This window comes from Parasteatoda tepidariorum, chromosome 10, assembly GCF_043381705.1.
Source record: "Parasteatoda tepidariorum isolate YZ-2023 chromosome 10, CAS_Ptep_4.0, whole genome shotgun sequence".
Lineage (NCBI taxonomy): Eukaryota > Metazoa > Arthropoda > Arachnida > Araneae > Theridiidae > Parasteatoda > Parasteatoda tepidariorum.
Window position 1 is genome coordinate 5,745,299 of NC_092213.1, and position 17,562 is coordinate 5,762,860.

The following is a 17,562-nucleotide window of genomic DNA, read 5'->3' on the forward strand; positions in this document are numbered from 1 at the left end:
CCCAGGTTCGAATCCCAGTGATGTCTGGTTGATACGAATTTTCCGACCACAGTGCTGACTTAAAATATCATCAGTTGCAGACGAAATCATGGGTTAGAGTTCCCTTGCTGTCATGCTAACGGTAGGAGGTTTTTGTGGCTTACCTCTCCATGTAATGAAAATGTGGGTTAGTTCCATCAAAAAGTACTCCAACAAAGTCAAATTTCTCCCAGTACCTGATGTAGGAGTTCCTTTGTCTTCTGGATAGAGTTAAAAATGATAAGGCTACGGAGCTGAACATTGGTAGTCGTAGAAGCAAAAATTGGGTCTGCTATTTAACGACGGTTATGAAAATTCCACTAGGCTATCAAACTAGTTTTAATTTTTTTCATTTCGCCTTTCTCGCTGACAGATTTCGATATTTTTCTTTGCGCCCTCCGCTCTTAGTATTAATTTGTGACCCATAATGAGTGTAGTTTGTTTTTTTTAGTTTTATTTGGACAAGATTCGAAAAGCATATATTCAGAGTAGTACTAATGGAATACCCTGGCTGCTTAAATATTAATCAATTCAGAGTATCTAAAGAATATCTTTATTTACAAACAAGCACATACTTATATTAAAATTTATCTTTTAAATAAAAAAACATAAACAACATAAATGGAGACATAAATAAATAAATAAAACCTTCACAATAATTATATAATTTAAGTTTTTTTCCTTGCCAATAATATCATTATGCACTTATGTGCCTTTTTAATAAAACAATATTTTAAAATTTATACTTAGTAACACATGAGGAAGTAGTATTGCTTAACAACATTGAGCATTTTCAATTATACCTTGAAAATACATACATTTAAATACTGATGAAAGAAAGAGAGGTTAAAAAATTTCATTTTGACATACTGAGTTTATTTCTTTTCATAGAAAAGAGACAATAAAAAAAAGACATTTGTTTACAGTTCAAGGTAAATACACCGTTGGTCAGTCCAGCTGACCACCTAGTAACCCTGTTTCATTTAATAAAAATATTGGCCTTAAGGAATATTTATAGCGCTCTTCATACTGTTGTGCGCCTTAAGTTTGCGTCCTGCAAACTTCCATTTAGCAATAACATTATTAAAGACTTTCCTCAAACTATACATTGAGCCACCTCTCTTTGTTAAAATAACTGACAATTGTCCTAGCTAATCAAGGTTCGATAATAAAAGTTCCTTATGAAGAACTTTTTTCTTGGAATTGAGCGGAATTGCCGTCGGAAGAGTAAGAAACTGGTTGGAAACTCGCGCCTTCAAAAGATGAGCTGTATGATTTTGATTGAGCAGGTTGGAATGATACAGAGTATGAGGTTTCAGGTTGGCCGCCCCTCACAGACTCTACATTGTAACTGTTTTCTTTTGGTGATTGCTGGCTGTACGAAGAGTCGCCGTTTCTGTCTCCGGATGCTGATGGTATGTATAGGGAAGAGCTACTTCCTCCATAAGAAGATTTGCTGCCAGATCCACCATTGTATTGTCGTCCATTTTCATTCACTGAAGGATTGTATAAACTGGTGGCTTGGTTAGCGGCACTGGCATAAAGGTCTCCATAACTGCTGCCACTGCCGGGACCTGAATTAACTGATAGAATACTGCTTGCTGCTGCGCTGTTTCCGAATCCACCACTGCTGGATCCAAACGAGCTACCATCAGAACCATAAATACCACTGCTGCCGAGATCAAAAGAGGCACCACTTCCACTGGAGCCAGGATAAAAGCCACTAGCAGGGCTACCACTAGATCCATAAATTCCACCATTTCCAAAGCTCGGAATATTGTATAAGCTGCTACCGCCTTCACTGCCAGAGAAGAGTCCACTTGAACCTGCCTGTGAGCCGAATAAGCCACTTCCGGGACTACCGCCAGATGAGAATAATCCACTGGATGGGCTGCCACCAGATGAGAATATGTTACTTCCAGAGATACCTCCTGCTCCAAATAAAGCACTGCTGTCGGATGATCCATAAAGATTGCTACCAGAGCCTGTAAAGTGACCAGAGCTGGCGCTTTCGCTAGCGTAAAGACCACCATTGGATGACACTGCATTTGGGCTGTAGCTGCCAAAAGAGCTTGCCGCTCCAGATGATCCTGGGACAGTGTTTCCAGCTGCTTGCAAATATTGTGGACTTCCTCCTTCTGTTCCGTAATAAGGTTTGTAATATTTCTGTAGTTGTCTTAGAGGTACTGAAATAGCCTTGTAACCATTAGGACTCATGAACATGGGCTTGGATCCATATTCACCGGTATAAGACAATCCGCCCATGGATGGGTTGTATACTGGCTTGACGAATTGTCTCCTGTTCATGAAGGACTTTACCCAGTGTTTAACTTTGTCTGTTAAACCGAGGGAAGGTGGTCTGTACAGGTTTCTTATCATGTTTGAGTACCCACCTCCAGTGCTTCCTGAATTTAGCATTTGATATCCACCGCTACCACCATAAATTCCTCCCATGCCAGAAGATATCAGTTGCGCCATTCCACCCTGTCGGAATTCTGCCTCCTCTGTGTCAGTGAGGTTTAATTCTTGAGCATGAGTTGCCACTAGTGCAATCGCCCACATGCAAATTGTCAGTAAAACCTGTAAAAAAATTAAAAAAATTAATCAGTATATAAATACAAGGGAGCTATCAGAAGTATGCGTTTGACTAGAGCGCTCTACCCCCTGGTCGCTATCGCTCGCCAATCCCAATAATTATTCTTTGTTTACTTCGCAACAAATTATAATGTATAGAGATTATAAAATAAGAAATACGCAGTAATTTATAAGATAAGCTACGACAATATTAAACAGAAATATGTATTATAAATAAAGGTTCTCTAACTGTACAGTGACTCATGATTTCATACTTCATTTGCTTTCACGCAAAAAGAAATTAAGATTCGGAATTTATAATAATCTAAACTTGTTAATACTGCGAAATTTGATTCAAAATATTTCATTATTTAAAACCAAAAATATCGAAGATACCGAGTACCAAGTTTTTCCGTTCATATCATAATTTGAAAAAAAGAGTCTAAATCAAAACTCGTAGATAATATTTCGCAGTTTTAGAATATTCCATGCTATTTCTGGGTACGGAATGTGATTCAGTAAAAATAATTAAAAAAAATTCTTAAGGGATCAAAAATAATCCGATTTTTTAAATTTACATTTTAATGTTCTCCAATTAATGCAATGGAAATTAATGTCAATAAATTGACATTTATTTTTCCTTCGCATTTTCTTTTTTTTACTTCAAGGTCTATCACATAAATGAAGAAAAAAAATTACTTCTTAATTCAGGCAATTTTTACAAGTACTTTTTTTTTCTATAAATAAACGAAAAATTAATCAGCCAAAAATAATTTAATTAAAATCTGCTTATACCACAATCATTACATCAAACGATCATTTTTTAAGTGTGTTTTTTTATTGACAAATGTAAAGTAAAGTAAATTTAAAAAAAAAAAGAAAAAAAAAGTCTTAAACTATAAAGGGTATTTTGAAGAATCCGGAAAAATTACGTGTCTCAGAAACAACAGAAAATGGAGCTCTGTTTAAATTTTATCTTTTCTCAAAATTGAGTATCACGCTACAATAACAGAGGTAGGGAATAAAATAACTTTTGTCAGTTAACGAACAATTTGAACGTATTTTTTAGTACAAAATATAGAATTCAAATATAAACGTATTTTATACAAATTAGTTCTAGTTTTACAACAATCGTACTATTTTACGAACTTATATGAGAACCCTGTACTACCGTTGTAAAAGTTTAGCTTATGCGAAATTCTTTATTCTTACATAAGTCGCGTCATCTTCATCAAAATTTTTTTTATAAATAATCTCCTGAAATAAATACTTCTTTCCTCTTCTTTACAACTTGTAGACATAAAAATTGTTCGGGGGTAAGTTTCTGAATAATAAAATAAAGATAGTGGATTCATAAATTTCACACCTGAATTCCGACTGGTGGGTCCTTTTCGTTGGGAAAAATTTAAAAAAAAAACCCCAACCTAAAGTTAGATCTGAACTGAAGGTTTATTCATAAACCTGGCTAACCTATTTCTCATACTTTCTCAATGAAATTCTCAACTGTCCTTTCACCAAACCTGATTCGAGTAGAATCATTCATTCTCGTTCAGCTAATTTGCCCCACGAGGGGCCCCCCTCACCTTTACAAAGAATGAGTTCTAATTTTAACTCCTATTAGTAACCTAAAAATCGTCGCACGACATAGTTACAAATCATGGATTGGAATATTAATCAGCGGAAGTTCGATCCCGAGGGGTGCTTCTAAGCTCACAAACAGCATTTTTAACCTCTTTTTTCGTAAGTTTTGTGTGACATTCCTGTGAGACCCACGAGAGCCTCGTAGCTCAGGTCAAGGTCGATATAATCTTATTTTAATTCTTGACCTTTATATTGATTGAATTATTAAAAGTCGCCTCCTTTTTTATATTTAACTTCGCGATCTTTAAGAACCGGAACCGAGGTGAATGATCTTCCTTGTCCTTCTGTAAGTCCATCCGTCTCTGGGTTATGATGTCAGGAGGACAGCATTCCAATCTAGTTTAACGCATCTTCCACACACCCACCGTTTCTTTTCTTACCGGCAGACGATATTTTTACATGCTTGGCGAACTCCACTAATTACTTCTGCCATCTTTTTTTATTTTCCTTTCTTATCGTTTGGCCATCAATAGTTAAAATGCGCGTTTAATGAGGTAAGTTTCTCATGCGCAACTGTTTTTTTCCACTCTTTTTACGAGAGTGTAAAGTTTGAAAAATAAATAACAGTGACACGTTTTTTCAACAGTTTAGCAGCTCGTTTTTATTGTTCTCAACCTCCAATTCTAATAATTTGATCTTAACTAAAAATTGGATTTTTAGTAGCTGAAAGCTATTGTTTCTCAATGGTGATGGCTTTTAAAATTAAAATATCGAAGAAGTAGCTCTCATAATTTCTGCAAGAAATGTATCAAATTTATCGTTAAAATTTGGCAAAAATCTTAAAGCTACCCATTATCCACAAATGCTTTTCATATCTGTTTAAGCTCTTAATGGAAAATTAGAAAATGATTTCGAAAATGCGTCATTTATGTAATCGTTTGCTCAAAAATGTGTATTCTTTTTTCAACTTGTAAGTACTGTTTTTCGAAAAAGTTAAACTGAGTTAAAAAGATAATTAACTTTAATGGATTTAGGTTTGATTAACTTAAAGGGTTTGAAACTGCTTTATAAAGTAATGTACTGAAATTATTAAAAATGTGTTCTTCAAATTTGTTTGTGTGAGTTAAGTATGTTTTGAGGCTTTTTTATGCTTTGTTTTGAACCTTTTTTATCTTTTTAAGAATTAGATCTTTATAATGCTCACTAGAAGACGAAATTACTTATGTAATGTAAGGACATAATTGCCATCAATGGCCAAACTCTCTCAAGTTAATTATTGTCCTCAATTTATTAGATATGAAGTTATATATTTGTTTCTTTTTTTTTTTCCTTTCTGAAATTAGTTCAGTGCTGTCAATTAACAAGCGTGAAGTTAGGACACTAATTCCGGTTTATAAAATAAATGTTAATTTCATAATACAGATATCAGACAAATGGATATTTTATGCAAAATATAACATCCATTCCTAGAATCTTTTTCTTTTTAATAATTAATTCATTAAATCTTTATAATCTATCATAAAATAATTAAAAAAACATTAAAACTTGTTGTCGACTGTAAATGTCGAAAAACTCTGCTCTTATAAGAAGCGTATCTCGAACACATTCCATAAGAAGCATGTTGAGACTTTCGAACTTTAATACAACTAAATTAACACTTAAACTTTATATACGACTTATCATATTTTACACAACTGATTATTGATGTAGATTACTATGTAACCTCAAAATTATCTTTATTTGCTTTGTCTAATTAAAAGTAATGCTTTTAAAAAGGAAATCAAAAAGAGCAAAGTTGTTTTAAAACTACTCTGTAAAAAGCGATGTAAATGATCATTTTCTTCCGAAGTTAATGATCAAATTTAACTTTCAGTTTAAATTTTTGCTAATGAATGGAAAATGTCACATTGTGACAATGTTTGGAAAAGAGATTGTCCCATATTAATAGTACAAATTGTTACAAAAGTATGCAAATTCATATTTACGGAATGAAAAAAATGTTATGAAACTATAACGAATTATAATTGAGGATGCTCACACTAGAAACATCAAAATCTTTTTAATTTTCCGGGTAAAAAGAAAGAACTATACACCTTCGAATTGTTTTTTAGGAATTGAATCTGGTTTTGATCTTATTTATTTTGTATTTCTTAATAGTGATGCGCCAAGTTTAGAAAATTAATTTTTTCTTCAATATAAATTTTCAACTCCTAATCATATTAGTTTGAATTCATTTTTGACAAAGATTCTAAATATGGGGAAGTGGATATATGAAGCTCTCTGATTAAACTATTTAAATATTTATAATTTATTTATTAGTTTATTTATTTTTCGTTTACTGTCAGAACACATTTAATTTTTTTTTTCAAATAGATTATACCCCAAAAGTCCGCAAAGTCTTGTTTATTTTGTGCAACTTATTTTAATTGAATATTTTTTCTGAATACTGTTTAAAATAAAATTTATTTAAAGAATATCTATAACTGATTTATTTACAGCGCTTATAAAATTGTGTCATCTTTGTCAATTTTAAAACGGTTAGCAGCATTACAAAAATTATAAAATTTATATATTGTCTAATATTTTCATAGAAATAAACATTAACGAGATTTATAAGACATGGAATTTCCTCTATTAGAATAAATATTTACATGTATATGCATATTTATATTAAAAACGTATTTAATTCAAAATTTTTAAAATTTTGTTCCGTTATTTATATTTACTTTTATATCTTTGCAAAAATTTAAAAATTACACTTCTTGTTAAAACAAAAAATTAAAAAAAAACTATAAATGTGTACTTTTGTTTCATTTATAAACTCTGTATTTTACATTTACATTTTTTTGTTAAAAAATAAATACACACTTTTAATTCAATTAATAAACTGTGCAAATTTAAAATGTCGATTTTCTTCAATTATTAAAAGAACCAAACAGCGCGACGGCATTTTATTTCATAATTAATCTAGAACAAAACTGGAAAAAATATTTGATCAAAAATATCTAATTACTTAATACTTCTTGCCTTCCATATTAATTGAAATGTGTTTCAAGTTAAGAAAAAAAAAGATCATTTTCCTTATGGAGAGAGACTGTTTGCATATAAGTGAACGTCAAACGGATACCAAGGTCCCACCTCAAAAGTATATCAACATCGCCATCTCTCATTTAAAGAAACTGATAAAAGAGCATGTCACCGTAAGACGCGCCATTTTTAGTGGCCCAATCAAATCCAATACTCTTGCAACGTCCTATAGTTGCTTCTTTTTCAAGAACGAATGTTCTCCTTATTTATCGAAATATATCGCCAAGTCTAGGATTCCAGTATAAATACGAAACTATAATCTTTATTTATTTATTTTTAAATAGTTTTATGATATATATCGTAAAAGATAGAACAACTTAAATTTCTATGTGACTTGTTTAATTTTTAAAGGCTTTTATATTGTTTTTGCAAACATATTTGTATAATTTGATTACGAAGTAAAAGGGAAACTATATGCAGTTGGGGATGATAACTTAAATCATATACCGCAATGTTCTTTTCTTAACTTGCAACGGAGTTTAATTTGCCAAACTCTTAGAAAAAAATATATATTAGTGTAAGAAAATTCAACAATACGATACTTTTATTTTCAATCTGTACTTTTTATTTGATTGAGAAAAAAAATGAAGGGGAAAACTTTCCCAATATCTACGTAGCCAAAGCGGTAAAAATTTGAAATTAATATTTAATTGGTTTATAATACATTTGATGTTTTTAAATTTAATTGTTTATTTAATGCTTCCCAGTATTTTTCAGAAGGGTTACCAAGTTTCAAAATTTAAATTAAATTTAGTGTTATCCTTTAATAGAGTTTCGTTTCGTTTAATATAATGGTTTACGGTTGTAGTTAATATACAATGAGGTTAATATTTAAAAATCAAATTATTTGTTTATCTGAATAATCGTAACTTACATAACTATTTATTAATTCTAATAATCAAATATTAAATTATTATTTATTACATAAAACGATATTTCTAAACAATTCGGCAAAATATGAGAGCGATAAGAACACTTACAAGCAAAATAATTTTCCACGGAAAATAAGATAAGAATTCAATAAAACATCTGCTAGACCGAATAATTCAGTGTCCTTTGTAAGCGAAATTTTTCGTGAAAATCGTGTTAATTGAAAACATGTTTGAACTAAAGTAAATATATAGAAGCTCGTGAGAAATAGATCAGAACTTTTTATTCAGTATTTTTAACTGCATGAGAAACTGCATGCATTGCTTATAACAACAATTCACATTTCAATTCTGCTCTTATCTCGCATCACTAACTTCCTTAAAAAAGTATTTTTAAAAAAAAAATTCTACAAAAAAATGTCAGTTTCAAACATTTAAGAGAATTTTCCATTGTTTTTTTTAATAAGAAAAATATTCCTGATAACAATTAAGATTAATACTGAAAAAGTATTACGAATAACAATGTTGATGAAAACAATGCTATGGTGATCACTAACGGTGAAAGATCCAATTATAGATATATCACATTTGAAACTTGAAAAGGTGTTTCATAACTTAATATCTGTCTAAACTTTTACTTGGAAGCTTCAGCCAATTTTAAAGGTTTTACCGTCGGTTATATAAAATGAAAAGGTATTCCTGACATAACAATAAAATTAAGATCCTGATGATAATAATACTGACTGATTTTCGGAAGATCCAATTATGGCTATATCACACCTGAAACTTGAAATGACGTTTCGTAACTTAATAACTCTTTAAACTTTTACTTTAGCCAATTTCAAAGGTTTTACTGTTGGTTATTTAATAAAAAAATGTTATTCCTGATAACAATAAAACTTAGATCCTGGTGAAAATAATGCCAACTGATAGATGGTAGATCTAATTATGGCTATATCACACCTAAATCTTGAAACAGTGTTTCCTCGCCACCGGCTGGTAGCGATAAGATAGAATATATTAGTTACAAAAATATTTACAAGAACAGTGAAGACTTGAAAAAGTTATACTTTTATATTATAATATATAATTGTTGCTTCATAATATATATTCGAATAAATATAGTTTTCCTTCAAAAAAGTTAAAATCCATGCAAATATGTTTCAGTTTGAAAAATTTAAAACTAGGATCGTTGGCTGCAATATGGATAACTGACGTCATTATCAGACGTGATTTTTTTTTTCATTTATTTTATTTTAGTAGTGTGTTTTGGAAACATATTTATTTCTCTTTGTGTTAAACCTATAGTTATTTCTTACCTCCTTGTAAACAAACAAAAAAAAATTCTCTTTCAGAAAGTTTTCTTCAATTTGTATCTTTGTAAATGAAGTTTAAAATGGATTTAAAATTTGAACGATCAATTTACACAAATAATAACATGTATTACTTAACATGTAAACACAATCTTAATCCAGGAAAGATTAAATCTTAACATATATCCGTATGATATTATTTGCACCATGATTGTCCAAATAGAAAACCGGCATTTAAAAATCAATCATTTGCTGCAAAATACCAATGACGAATTTTCATCATTTGGTTACAGGTGATTGATACCGAAATGATGAATTTTTATCTTTTTGTTACAGGTGATTGATCGTGGAATGACGAATTTTCGTTATTCGGCTACAGGTGATTGATTGTGAAATGGCGAATTTTTTTTATGTAGGTGGGTACATGTTAATACTTAATCTTTCAGATACGATTTTAATAAAAAATCATTTAAAATAGGCATATTTAAAATAGAAAGAATTGAATATAAATGAATAAAAAAGTGAAAAAAACTTTTGTAAGTAAAATTTCATAGGTTCAAAACTATGAATAAAACATTCCAGTTTTTAGTTAATCGAAACAAGTAAGTCTACTTCAATTTTTTTTTAATTTATTTATTTAATTTTGTGACAAGTAAAAGAATTTTGAAATTCCAGACTAAATATTTTTCAATTTTAATAAAGAATCTCGTAATAATAAAATTTATTTCCTGATTTTACTGTAATTTTTCCACTTTAATTCAAGAGTTTCTTTTCTTATTTCATTTTACACGATTATCCCATTAGAGAAGCTTTAGTTTACGGTTAACACAGAAAGAAACCAAATTTCATTCAATATAAAATATTCGAACTGTAAATACCTAATGAATGCAATGTTTATAATTCGAACGTAAAAACTTTTAATTTTTAAAATCCTATAGTAAGAATAAGTTATCATACTTTTAATAAAAAGAGCAAAATCAGGTTACAATTGGATACGTGCAAGCGACGTCACACGTGGGGGGAATCGTGGCATTTGTTCATGTCATGATTGCAGCCTATCAGGTTCGACTCATACGTGTGACGTCGATTGCAAGTATCCAATTAAATCTAGTCCAAAAATTTATTCAGCGTGATAATAAACCAAGCCTAATAGCTGAAACGTTGATACGCCAAGCACAACCACGTAATTTCACCAGTATATTTCTTTTCTCGAATTGCAAGTATCCAATTATAATCTATTGATTGCAGTTCATTGGCTATATCTTTTTAATTTTTTATAATGAGGAATTTCGGCTTAAATATTTAAAAAAAAAAGATTATGCTGATTTACAAATGAAAACATTATGGATCTGACATAAAATTTGATTGTTGATTAGTTTCTATTTGTCTCAGCATTTGTGAACAAGAAGACAAAAACGTGGAAGGGGTCGGCTTTTTCATAAATGCTTGTGATTTGCTTACACTTAAATTTTCCAAAATAACTCTGAATATTTTTTTTTAAAAATTATTAGGTAAGAATGCTAAATTTTAATCCTTGCATCCAGGCTTTTGAAAGGGAAAGACAACAAAATACATGAGATAAAACAGATAGTTTGAATAATTACTTCCTTCTATAACAAATAAATTCTCGTCTCTATCATTTTCTTCACGAACTAAGTTCATTTGAATTTGTCTTTCGCCCCATTCACTAAAAAAGGCGCCATTATACAAACTGGTATTGAATTTCCCTCCAATATTGCTTCCTATTTTTTATCGACTTATCAAACAAAGATGGATTTGAATGTCAAAAAGCCATAAAACTGCATGATTTTTACCGTGGGACAAAAGTCATTGTTCTTTAATTTATTATTTAATCCGTCATTTAATAATATACAAAATAGAACAATAGCTTTCTTTATATTTAAATAAAAGTTAAAAATAACATAATTTTTCTATTCATAATAAATGAATATTAAAAGGAAAATAAATCAATACTGTTTGAAATTATACATTATAAATAAGACTTCTTTCTCGAATAAGTTTACGTCCGATATTTATTTTGTTTTAAATTAACCTCAAATTATGTCATAGATACAATAAATAAATTCATTAAATATGTCGCCGCAGTTTGGTAATCTCGTACAGAATTTTTTCTAAAATGCTTTAGTCTTTATCTCGATTTTTTGGAAGGTTTAATCTGACCGATTTGCAAAACTTATTTCAAGATTCTTAGTTGTAATATCTAATTATTGTAAACCAATACATATAAGACGACTTCTGTCGCTAAAATGGAAGTTTTCGATTCATATAGTTTATAAAACTAATATTATTTCGTGTATTCAATAGATCAATCTACCGAAAAAATAAACAATTAAATAAATAAAACGTCGCAGTTCCGCAATTTAAATAGTGAAGAATTTTCTCTGCAATGCTTCATTTTCGACTCGCTTTAGAAAAATTCGTCTGCGCAGCCGGAAAGCATCCATCAGCGTAAAATGTACAGTGCTGGAAAAAAAAAAATAAACGGGCTACCCAAAATAACTTTTGGTCTAATAATCCGATTTTCATGTTCTAGGACTTAGTCTTAATGGTTCGAAGAGGTGACATCAAATATGCTAATTAATTAGTTACGATATTTTAAGTTACGAAATCAGACAAGAACAAAAAATACTATTTTCTGACAGATTCGGATTTTTCTCTCCCAAAATACAGGAGGCAATGGTAAGTCTAGGAAATATGGCCCCTCAGTTTGGTCAGGAAAGCAATACAAAGTTTAGACCTATTACTATTAATTTTACTTTTGAGTTACTTTTGACCCTATCTCGAATTGAAAATTTTTTGCGCAATGCACTTCGGGGTTTTTAGTTAATCCATCAAATATATTATAAACTAATACTGATTAAAATAATAAATTGTAAATCAGATGACTTCTATCCATAAACTGTAAGTTTTTGATTCACAAATCTTTCCTACGTATAAAATTCATCTTACTTTTTATATTCATTAAATCAATCTATGAGAGAAGACGTCGCCAGTTTTGTAATCTCGTATAGAATTTTCTCTGTAAGGCTTCATTATTTCATAAACTCGCTTGAAAAAAAAAAGAAGAAGATTCCTGCACGTGGCTAGAAAGCAACTCATCTGCGTAAATTTTCATCGAGACTTTTAGTTAACTCATTAAATTATTATGAACTGATACTGATTAGAATAAGTTATAAATCAGACGACTTCTGTCACTGAAATATAAGTTTTCGATTCATAAATCTTTCCGATACATAAAATTCATATTTCTTAGTGTGTTCATTAGATCGTTTCATGAAAAAAACGTCGCAGTTTGGCAGTTTCGCAGAGAATTTTCTCTCCATAGCTTCATTTTTTCATTGACATGCCGGAAAAAAAATTTCCTGCCCATCTATTTTTCAAAATTAACTTCGAGATTTTTCGTTTACTCTTCGTTTTATTATTTACTGTTACTGACTAAAATAATATATAAGACTACTTTCATCGGTAATATATAAGTTACTGCTTAATAGTTTTCTCATATAAATCAAACTAAGATTATTTCCTAAATTCAATAATCCGTTTATGTAGACTTCGCAGTTGGATAATTTTCTATGATATGCGCAATGAGTTAAAAATTATTACTGTTTGTGTTTGTAATACATAAAAATTGACAATATACAATTTTGTTTAATTATAATGTAAGGTTTTAGTTTATTTTCTTCCTACCATCCATATTTCATACATTCAATAAAGAAACAAAGTTCGGTCATTTGATCGGCTAAGATAGAAATAGGTATATATAGTGTTAACGGAGGAAAAATTAATTTGCGCAGTCCGTATCTCATCAGATTGTGTTAGTTTACCTCGTGATTTTAATAATTAAATGATTAATCCACACCAGTGAACACTAAATCAATGCTGATAAAAAAATGAAGACAATTTTTTCCAGTAGCCTTATTCAATATCCCTTTCACACAAATGAAACTTACATTATTGTTAGATCAATCATATTTCGCACTCCTTCATTTCCTCATAGATTTACCGGCGGAAACACTTGGTATGCCAGATAACAATTAAGTATCATCGATTTACTTCGAGAAATGTGGATAAAAGAATTATTAAACTACTAATACTCATTGATTTACTTCGAGAAATAGGGTTAAAAGAATTATTAAACTACTAATACTCATTAATTTACTTCGAGAAATAGGGTTAGAAGAATTATTAAACTACTAATATTCATTAATTTACTTCGAGAAATAGGGTTAAAAGAATTATTAAACTACTAATACTCAATAAAGCTATAAATCATAAATACTAATAACACTTTTTTCAGTAACAAATAATTTCTTATCCAAAGCTTTTGCATGAGTAATTCCATAAAAAAAAATTTCGAAAGATTTATCATTAAAGAATAAATAAAAGCGATTATTATTTATCTTAAAGCCTTATTAAATATATATCTTTTAAAGTAATTATTTTTGAGAGAATAATATATTTACGCTAGGGTTTTAAATTTCTTAAAAATGTATCTCGTTGAGTAATATATTCAAACTATTTCGTGCATGGCATTTAACAATACGCATTTATTACAGCTAAATACTTTTTTTAAAAAAATTACCTTATTAGAACTAATAATTTCCAAAAGTTAAGTAGTAACAATCTGATATGCGCAAATCATATTATCTTTGAAATTGTAACGTATTTTTAAAGTAATATCCCACAGTTTCTTTTTTTAAATATTTTTTTGGAAGATCGATAGGAGATTTATATATTGATCTTTTAACGATGAAATTATAATGATGAAATTTATAATCCTAATTTTGTTCACCTTTAACTTATTAGAAGGCTGTCACTTCTAACAACTTTTTACTACTATGATCATGTTATACTATTAAAATTAACAGAAATTAAATGCACTTTAATTTAGAAAGTTGTAAATAAAGTATTATACTATATGATGCATAATACTGTATTCAAAATATTTTTTCTGTTTTTAAATCGTTAACATTCTTCTGAAAAATTCGAAACGCATAATATAAAAGTAATTTAACAATAGATAGTTTTAAATTAGTTCTGTATTCACATAATCTGTGTTACACTATGTATTTTTACATATTTATAAATAAATCTTCCGTTAACTTTCACTTCCAAAAATAAAAATAAAATATGCGAATAAAATTCAGAAGTAAAGTTAGAAGAAAAATATTTGAAGTTGGAAAAGTTAAAATTAGTTTACAAGTTTGATCAGAAATTAAATAACACAAATTAAGTAGTAACTAAAAAGAAAACAAAACCCGTTTATTAGTAATATTTTAATAGTCGGGGAGTTTGCACTTATGTCACTATTTGAATTTTAGTTTTAAGATTATTATAATAAATTTATTAAACAATAGGTTACTGTATAATAAATCTATCTATTAAATTTAATAAATCTTGCGTTTTTCATTATATATTTTTTTTCAATTTTTTCATAATATCTCATTTACTTAAGTTGAATATTTTTCCCCGATGATATTTAAAAATATGTATGAATTCAAATGGATAATTCCAAGCATAAATTTTATTGAAAGAAAAAAAATAAAATTGATTTATTCATGCGGAAAACAATTATTTTCAATGTATTTGAAATAATTAATTTGTTTAAAATTGAATCAATGATTGAATTTTTAACATGTGTGAAAGTGTTTTGTATGAAGAATACACGTAAAATGTAAATGAAGACTCTTTCTATTTTTTTCCCTTAAAATAATGAAATTTGAAAGAACAATCAATATAACTAAATCTGTTTCTTACTGCCACAGATTATTTTCTTTCGTAACTCAACTTAATTTCGTAGAAAAATAGTAAATATTATTCCACCGTAAAATTAATAATATTCCATTGTAAATTCTTGAAAGGAATTTTTCTTAAGGAACTTCATTCCAATCAAACTTTTTTGTACATATTTCTCCAATGCAAATTTTTTTTAAAATTAATTATTTTGCCTAATGAAGAAGTTAATTCCGCAGCAAAATTGTTAAAATAATTTCCTTTAATAAAGAATTTATCAGCATAGAAATGGTTATTATAATATTTCGCGGTAGAATTTTTTGGAGAAAGTAGTTTTACATAATGAGTAACATAATTCCAAAATATTGCTTGAAAATGGGTGTTTTATCAGGAAAATTATCCCCCCGAAAAAACCCATATAATTCCACAGTAAAAATTTTTAAAATTAATTACATTTAATAAGGAACACGTAATTCCGCAATAAATATAATTAAAAAAATTTATTATAATGAATTTAATTTTATGGAAAATGGTTTATATTATTCTACATTTGTACTTTCAAAAAAGAATTTCAGATAAAAAGAAATTTAATTCCACTATATGACTTGAAAAAGATTTTGCAACGGAAAACCTAATTATAATGAAAGTATTTTCTTAAACTATTTATTTCATGTGAAGTATTCCATTTAATGAAAAACTTAATTCCATAATAAAGTTATTTGAAAACAATTTCCTCGAATAAATTAATTCCATGCAAAATTATTTATATTATTCAACAATAAAACTTTTTAAAAAAGAATTTTATTTAAAGAGGAACTTAATTACTTTAAAAAATTATTCTGTAGTGATTAAATGAAAATATCTTTACCTTTCATCTTTACAGAATAAATCATCAATTACAGAATAATACATTTTCAATTGAAAATATTTTTTATAATATTCTACCAAAAAATTTCATTAACAACAGCATTTCGTTTAATAAAATTAGCTCATTTAATCTTCCAATAAAATAGTTTAAAAATAATTTCCCTAAAACCATTAATTCTACAGAAAATCATTTATATTATTCCACAATAAAACTTTTTAAAAACGAATTTCATTTAAAGAAAAACTTAATTCTGCAGTACTGTATAGAAAATAGTTATTCTGCAATAATGAACTTTATTTTTAAACAAATAGTTTTTAATATAAAATATTCCCCCAGAAATATTCATTAAAAATATTTTATTTACTGACTCTAATTGGTCTAATTCAACAATAAAATTGCTTGAAAACAATTTCCTTTAATAACTCAATTCTATAGATAGTGATTTATATTATTCAACAATAAAACTCTTTTAAAAAATTTACTTAAAAGGAAACTTTATTCCTCAATATTCCTTTTGAAAAGAAGTTATGCTACAATGATGAATTTAATTCCTATAAAAATAGTTTTCTATATTTTTCCACAGAAAAATTCATATAAATTCAATTCATCAATTCGGAATTTAAATAATAAATAGTTTAATGATGTTAATTGGTTTAATTCAACAATGAAATTATTTAAAAACAATTTCCTCCAATAATTTATATAATTCTACCATAAAACTCTCAAAAACTGTTTCTTAAAACGGAACTTAAATTCCGAAACATTATTTAAAAAAAGAAAAAAAAGAAAGAATGTTATCCTACAATGATGAAATTATTCCAATGAAAATATTTTGTTATATTATTCCGCAGAAAATTGCTTCAAAAAAATTATTCCTTTTAACAAAGAATTTAGTTTCACAATAAAATTGTAAATAGAAAGTTTCTTTAAATGTTGAAAGCAGAAAAAATTCCTTAAAAAGATATCATTTCATGACGAGTTTAAATTCCCCAACATAGATTCTATGTAGACATAAGAAGAGGTAACAGTGGGCTCACCTTAAGCGAAGAGAAATGCATGTTGCTTCTTGTGTGTCTGCTTCCGAAATGAAATCAGCAGTCACCTTTTTCGTATAACCTGAGCCACCAAGTTCAATGTCGATACTTGTTTTGTTCAATCTCCTCTCAGGAACGATGTTTTTGAAGCACGTTCTTTAGGAACCGGGTCGTCGTGAAAAAGAGGTCAGATTCAGAACTCCCGGATCGAATCTGATGCCGACGTTTTACGTCTTGTTTACTGGTTGGGTACTCAGAAAAAGAGGGTTTCACACTGGGAGATGAAGGAATTTAACTTAAACACACAGTCAGAAGAGAGAGAAACAATGGAGTGAATTTAGAACGTTTTCCTTTCTATTCCAATTTCAGTCATTAGAAAGGAATATTTTTTGGACCATTGATTCTGTTTTTTAGTTGATACAGTGTTTTTTTTTTTCCCCTTTCAAATTCGCATATTCGAGAAC

General features: G+C 28.6%; 1 protein-coding gene across 1 annotated transcript; it reads right to left on the reverse strand.

Annotated features, from left to right (window-relative positions):
• Positions 1 to 557: 557 nt before the first annotated feature.
• Positions 558 to 17,341, reverse strand: LOC107451253 (keratin, type I cytoskeletal 9). The gene is made up of 2 exons (XM_016067296.4): positions 17,102 to 17,341; positions 558 to 2,598 (listed from the first exon to the last, which is right to left on the reverse strand). The coding sequence occupies exons 1-2, from the start codon at positions 17,120 to 17,122 to the stop codon at positions 1,198 to 1,200; spliced, it is 1,422 nt and encodes a 473-aa protein (XP_015922782.1). The 5' UTR covers positions 17,123 to 17,341; the 3' UTR covers positions 558 to 1,197.
• Between the last annotated feature and the right edge of the window lie 221 nt (positions 17,342 to 17,562).

Excerpts from the sequence above, each read along its gene's own strand:
- LOC107451253 (XM_016067296.4), bottom strand. The coding sequence starts at position 17,122 with ATGCATTTCTCTTCGCTTAAG. Across the intron at positions 2,599-17,101 it reads TGCATTTCTCTTCGCTTAAG|GTTTTACTGACAATTTGCAT; the intron begins GTGAGCCCACTG and ends ATTTTTTTACAG.